Source organism: Mytilus trossulus, chromosome 6 (genome assembly GCF_036588685.1).
Source record: "Mytilus trossulus isolate FHL-02 chromosome 6, PNRI_Mtr1.1.1.hap1, whole genome shotgun sequence".
Classification (NCBI taxonomy): domain Eukaryota; kingdom Metazoa; phylum Mollusca; class Bivalvia; order Mytilida; family Mytilidae; genus Mytilus; species Mytilus trossulus.
Window position 1 is genome coordinate 79178171 of NC_086378.1, and position 7673 is coordinate 79185843.

General features: G+C 32.3%; 1 protein-coding gene across 1 annotated transcript; it reads left to right on the forward strand.

Moving 5' to 3' along the window:
* The first annotated feature begins 432 nt into the window (after nucleotides 1-432).
* On the forward strand, nucleotides 433-6991 carry LOC134721947 (N66 matrix protein-like). Its single transcript, XM_063585273.1, has 3 exons — nucleotides 433-592; nucleotides 3652-4548; nucleotides 6743-6991. Exons 1-3 carry the CDS (start codon nucleotides 547-549, stop codon nucleotides 6757-6759), a joined length of 960 nt encoding a protein of 319 aa, XP_063441343.1. The 5' UTR covers nucleotides 433-546; the 3' UTR covers nucleotides 6760-6991.
* Nucleotides 6992-7673: the final 682 nt, after the last annotated feature.

Sequence of the window (7673 nt, forward strand, 5' to 3'; positions counted from 1 at the left end):
CTCTGATATTTTTTCAAATAAAAAGTTTTAAAAAATTAGTGAAAATTTCAGTATGCATATGTTAACACCTTTTACTATTACGATGGCTACAGACACGGTAAACAGGGAAAGTTGGAACTATATGACGCAACCTATCAGCTATACATGAGACTATAATGTAAGTTTAAAAGTGTGGTTTTATATATATGAATGTAAACTTTGTTCATTTTTTATTTCCTGATGTTGCACTAAGTACATTTGGATTTTGAATGATCAAGTTACGACTTTTAATGCAATTTATTTAAAACAGAAACTTTGACATTTTGAAAGTTTCACAGGTAAATGTTGTTCTTACAAAACTTATCATAATTAACAATATAATAAATTAAATATGAAAAAGCATATATATATGTTATACTTAATTAAAACGTCACGTTTTTATGTCATATAAAGAAAGCATGCAGTGTTCTAGACAGCCCCCATGACGTGAGAAACATTTGTTATAAGACAAACATGAATAATGTAGTTTTTTAGATCACACCTAGATATTATTCGACAGTTCTAACAATGGACCCATATCTTTTCCTAAGCTTGTTTGGACTCACAACTTTGGGTAAGATATTTTGTTTAAACTACTTATTTCCAGTTTTACTTTAAAATAGTGACATTCCATTGATAAAACCTCTTTATTTTTACATCAGACTATTTATGAATAAATGTTATGACCTGTTTAGAAAATGTTGCTATGAATACAATGGCTTCCCATTAAATTGAAATACATGTAAACATACCAGTTTCTCTAATATTTGAAGACAAGCTATCAGTCTCTTTCGTATGCTGTATTTAGATCAAGTTTTTAGTAATATTTGAACCAGTGTATATATTTTGTTTCACCCTTCGAAAGACATTTTTCGTAAAAGAAATATATATATATATATTTATTTATTTTTTTTATCTCAAACGAAATTGAGAATGAAAAAGAGGAATGTGCCAAAGAGACAACAACCCGGCCAAAGTTTGTTTTCTTTGCTATATCAAATAACAAAAGACTGCAGTTTAACGGATATTAATACTTCATGCTACGAATTAGCCTGGTAAACATTTTTTGACAAGTCCGTCAGTCCTTTAGTCAATTTTGATTCTGGATTCTTATTCATTTACTTTAAATCGGATATCGATTGTATTGAAAATATTGTAACATATACTGTAGATTGATCATGGGGTTAAAGGTCAAGGTCAAACTGTACTGAACTAGATACATAGAAAGGTTAACATAAAGATTGTTTTCGGATGCTTAATCCTTCGGAGTTGAATATACTTATTTAAAAATATTTCAGTAGTAGAAGTTTTCAGGATTTTAAATATAATACTTCTACAACATTATTTTGATGTGTAGTCACATATTATATGACAACGTTCCCTTTTGATTTTGGAGTCATTGGGTGTCAGGTAATATCACCGTTATTTAAACAGTTTATATAAAACAATGCGTCATAACAACATTCACAACAATTATTGCCCGGAGAAGAACTACTTGCACAAACCAGTGATTGAAATATAATAAATGTTACGATTGACGATACATTTCCGGATTTTTGTATTTATCCTTTTATAATATACTAGAAGTACCAAATAGAATATGTTATATACCATTACAATTTGACTTAAAACTTTTATCCAGGATAACTCATACCATTCTTATTAATTGTTGATTATGAATATCAACAGTGGATGCAACGATTGTTTCACATTTGTTTGTCTTTGTTTACAAGTGCATTCATGTTTTAAAATAGGAAACTCTTCAATGCATATGCTTAAGGAATTTTGTCGAAATCAATCATAAACAACATGGCGGCTTAACTTTTGAAAGAATCAATATAAGCAGGATATACTTACACAGTTATACCTATTTCTCCTGTTTGTAAAAGGGAATTCAGCAGCTACATGTACACAGACGATTTGTTTCTTTGTTACCTTTAGTTGAATCAATTGTCGTTGAAGAAAACGATACATATTTTGAGTTACCTAGAATATTAAAGATTATTGCGCTTGTCAAATGCGAGTTGATATGAATAGGAGAAACGCAGAAATTAAATCAAACTAGTTAAAATGATAACAAATGTTATGTAAGATATTGAACTTCAAATTGTACTCATCGGTACATTTCTGTTTTTTTTATTATCTAAAATAGAAGCAAGCAAGTGATACAGTTTTGTATAAAGCGTGTCCGCTGGTCCACGCAATTCATCTTAGTCTGTTTTTACAAGTTTCCTGCTTACAAAACTTTGAGTTTTTCGAAAAACTTAAGATTTTCTAATCCCAGGTATAAATTACCTAAGCCGTATTTGGCATAACTTTTTGGATATTTTGAAGCCTCAATGCTATTCAACTTTGAAATTGTTTGGCTTTATAAATATTTGGATATAAGCGTCACTGATGAGTCTTATGTAGACGAAACGCGCGTCTGGCGTACTAAATTATAATCCTGGTACCTTTGATAACTAATAGAAATATATACCTGATGGAATTATTTGTCATTTTGTGTGTTGACTATATTGTACCGCCATGTTGCTTTCTTTTCTAATTGAAATTTGACTCTCTGTTTTTGAGTATTATGATCATACCCTCTTGTAGACACAAATCCCTGCAACAATTTAACATAAAGATATCATTATAAGTAATATTGTTTTCCATTATGTGTAGATGACAATAATTACCGTCAAATTGAATCCACCATTTTTACAGGATTTATTTGACTTTGACCTTCCTCTTTTTTTTATATACTATTGTGACAATGATATCTTGTGAATGCAACATCTCTAAGACCGTGTACCGGAATCTGTTTTCATTCTTGGAAGGATTGTTTAACATCATATATCGTTGACTATATCGTCATTTTTACCAAATCTTTATTTCGGGAATTATGGGACTTTGTCATATTTTGTAGAATATCATATTTTGTAGTATTATTACACTAACACCTTGTAAATGCATCCCTCAGCGACCGTTTGACAGAAAGCGTTCTTACGAAACAGATTTTATCATATGAGATTTTAAACGGAAGTGATTGCACTTCTTTTATTTTTATTATTGAGACAATACGACTTCAGATCGACCATTTGACAAAAAGCTATAATACTTGAACATTTCTAGTTAACTATATTAAACCGTCATTTAATCTGACCATTTTGTAGGAGTTCTTGTTCCATTTCCAAATATATGTTTCAAAGATATCTTATAGGAGCGTGTGTTTCAAAGATGGTATATTGCCATGCGTATCAGATCAAATACATTTAAAATAAAATGAAAACTTATCAATATAAAACACACACATGTTTATAAGAATCAGTTCTCTAATTTTAGTTGATACACTGTTCTTACCCTTCACTCATAGCCCTTAGATATTAACCATCAAGACATTTTCTCTATATAGTCTTTGCGATACTAAACTAATCGTTTGTATAATCTTCTTTTAACTTGTGATATAGTCATTACTTGCATGTTGACACTTTTTCCGTGGAAATATTTTTGTAAATTTGAAGTTAAAAAAAACTGATTCTTAGTGCTAAAAAATATTAGATACGTCATGTACTAACAAGGAGGCAATAACAAATTTATTTAATTTATGTGCTTTATTTATTTCATTTATTTTATTATCTTATATAATTTCAGTTGGCAATGGAATCGTACAAGGGCAAATGGGACATATGCAACAGATGGGACTCTCCAACCAAAGACGTAATTTTCCAGCGCGGACGGGAAGGTTGCTTGGTTCTGGAAATGGTAATGGCCAAGCTGTGAGCAATCCAAACGTAATGACCTTTTCACACTCAATGAGTTCTAATAATATGGGACCAGGAGTGGTGGATAATCAAGGACCTCAGGGAACAGGAGCCGGAAACGGAATGTCAGGACATAGTCAAGATATGACAGGACTAGTCCAGGGAACGACGGTACATGATCCAGGAATGTCAGGACAAAACAACGGAATGTCAGGTCAAGGTCAAGGAATGTCAGCACATAACACCAACGGAATGGGAGGTCAAGGCAACAACGGTATGTCAGGACCAGGCAATAACGGAATGTTAGGACCAGGTAACAACGGAATGGGTGGACAAGGCCACAACGGAATGGGAGGGCAAGGAATGAATATGGGTAATGGCATGGGTGGAGGAGGAATGGGATTTGGAATGATGGGTGGTGGAATCGATCCTTCAGCTTTGATGGGAGGTACAGGGAACAGCTGGATGCAAATGCGAATGGCTATGAATAGTGATATGCCACATATGTTCATGGGTACAAGAAACTGGGTGCAACATCGGGCATGTGAAAAAACACCAAGTATAGCTAATCAATTGTGTAATCCCGCTACACCAAATGCATGTCAAGCTGCAAGTTCTATGTTGTCTGCAAGCATGCCTATGGGAATGATGGGAATGATGGGTATGGGAGGAGGAGGACGACAGCAGCAGCAACAACAACAGAGAAACATGCTAGTTTGTAGTCGTATGAACGAACATGGACATGCCAGATGTTGTGCTAAAACAATGGCATATGCAAGATATTTAGGTAAAATTCTATTTCAATTAGATGGTTTTAAAATAAGTTCTCAATTTCAGTTATAACAGATATAGGAAGATGTGGTGTTAGTTACGATGAGACAACTCTCCATCAAAATAACAATTTATAGAAGTAAACCATTATAGGTCAATGTACGGCCTTCAACACGGAGCCTTCGCACACACCGAACAACAAGCTAAAGTCTAATTTTAAACATTTTTTAACTAAAAATGGTACTCTGCTATCAGAAATAGTTTCACTTAATGCAGTGACGACAAAAAATGATTGGAGATTATGTAGTTGTTAGTTTTATGGGTCATGAATATAAACACATTAAGGGATTAGTATGGCCAGTGGGTTGACAAATTGTTGAGGATGATAAAACAGAATTGTCCAACCTCTGATCAGAGGCGGGTCCATATTGTAATTCATTCCTTGTTTTGTATCGTCGAGTATTTACTATATACATATTCTTATCTAGGACAAAAAGTTCACAATGGTATAGGAATATATATATAAGAAAAGCATTTCAACACTTATTGCAAAACCTTGTCTTATTAAACTTTAACATCAACTATATTATGTAAGATTACTTAAGTCACTAATTCATATTTTTTTTTAAAACAATATCTGAAATAATGCTATTATTGTCTCGTCAGGACATTCAATTGGGGCTTAAACACTTTACTTTTTTATCACGTAAATATCTCAATTATCATTAGAGATAGAATGACTACATTTAGTATATTGGATCCTTTCAAAGTCCACATCTGCTTCAAAAAAAAAAATTACCTGACCTTAACCATCTCATGAATTAGTTGTGAAATGTGGATTTTTGTGGTCAAGGACAAATTCATTAAAATGATAACTGAAATGGGGGATTTGTAAAAAAAAACCAACAACCCAACCAAAGAGCAGAAAGAGCTGGAAACGACCAATGGGACTTCAACACAGCGTGAAAACCCGGAGGAGTATTTAGTTTGCCTGTAAACAAAAAAGTGTACTAGTTCAATAAAAATAGACGCCATAAACTGTTTTTAGTGTATGTAATGACTTGTAGCTATACATATATGTATAGTTAATTTGACCGTGATCTAATTTTCATGGTTTATTGGACAACTTTAAGTGTTTTTGGCTAGCTCTTTTTCTCGGATATTCAAACAAAAGTTCAACTAAATTTGGTATATAGAATTTTTGTAAGGTTTATGAGGTTTTTCTCAGATAAAAGCAATATATTAAAGATGTAAGAGGAACTTCTAAAAGAAAAATGACTTTTTTTCTATATTTTGTATTCATAACTATTCAGTTAATGACAAGCTTTGTAAGCATTTTTTATAAATCTATTTAAAATACTTTCTATAAAACCTGATTCTTATGATAATAACAAAAACAAAACACTACGAATGCAATACCTCTCCCTTAAGATTCCCTTTTCGCAATGCCCTACAATGAAAACAAGTATGCTGGCGACCATGGTAGCAATGTCCACTTTGTCTCAAAGTATTTACCAGGAACACAATCAAACACATTGCAAGTCTTCACATATTTGGTGAAGTGAATAAATAAATGGTAAAACAGGCTTTGGCTGTTATATTCTTATTTTTGTCACATTAGCCAATTATGTCTGTGTTTATTGTTCATTCGATGTTGTGAAAAAAAAACCGGAACAATAAACAACTGTCGTACATTTGGGAAGTAAAGAAAGCCACAAAATCATTTTTAATCTCCAATTTTCTTGGGAAAATACCTGTTCCAAGCCAGAACTAAGACATTTGTTTTTCGCTTGTTTGATTGGTTGACAGCGTTTGATTTTGTGAGTTTTTATCGATTTCTTCTTTTTATTAATATTCGGCTCGATTTTTGTTTTTATACTTTTTCACTAATGCCAATTTTCAAATGTCCCCTGAATATCCTGCAATAGCATAAAATTAATAGATCTGTGACATAAAGGATCAGAATATATTTTATGTCAATTTCTTTTCATATAGGTAGATGCAAAACGTTTAAAAAAGAATGGGTTGATGCAAAACTTAAACAAAACAATATTTCATATTGGGCTTTTAAACAAGTATTTTCGAATAAAACATTCACCTTGGTAAACATTTCACAAGCCGAAAAGTTTTTTCAATAAGACATTTAGCAATAAGTTTATGTTAACATTTTATTTTTTATTTTCTTACATCTTTTATTTCTATGTTTGTAGATACAATGTTTAAATAAATACTACAAACTACGACAGCAGCGACAGTGTCAGCGCATTTGGGGGACTGAGTGGTAGTGCATGCTGTGGTGTGAATCAAGACCAGAATGCAGTATTAAAGATGGTCGACTCATCTCGTGATATTCATGTAATCACCATAATTTAATGTCAAACATTATCATTGTTTTGTTGTTTTCATTTTTTTCAGTAGTTTATGTTTTGGTTTTCTTAAATAAATGAATGGCCGGTCTATTCAATTGCATTTTATATGTTTGTCAGCAACAAGAATCGCACAAATCGAAACATAGCACTAGGACAAGCGTTTAAGACTTCTTTGCAATAAATCGGTTCGGTGTATACTTATTGATACGTTTGTGTGGGATATCATGATTTATTGACAAGTTGTTATTGGCTTTGAATTACTAGTAGCTTTCAGTAACTGTGAGTACATTTAGAGGTAATCCAGGTAAAGTGAAGACCACCGCAATACTAATGTTGGTAATACTACATGTGTACTACCTTTAACTTTTTTTGTCATCGGCTATCGACAAAGAAAATGATTTTATGCTCTCCAAATTTATCAGAGGCCTTCCAGACGGGATTCAAATAGAATAAAAGAGTTAAGTTCATGCATGTCTGTAGGAAGAGTTTTTAACTTTTTTTTTAACTGCATTCAACTTTAAAATCAAAAGTCAAGGTTCAGCCCTCTGCCAGTTATTTGTATAATTTGATTTATACGTAGAGAACCATTGGCGATCATACAGTTGAAATGTCTATAACGGGTACGATTTGATAATTCAGCGTTAGAGAGAAACGTGGGTCATGTATTGCTATGGTTTTATGTAAGTGTTTTTTTATGTTGTTGTTTTATTGGTGATTTGTACTAATATTGAACCATTTACAACATTAATGATGTTCCTGTTTTGTTCATATA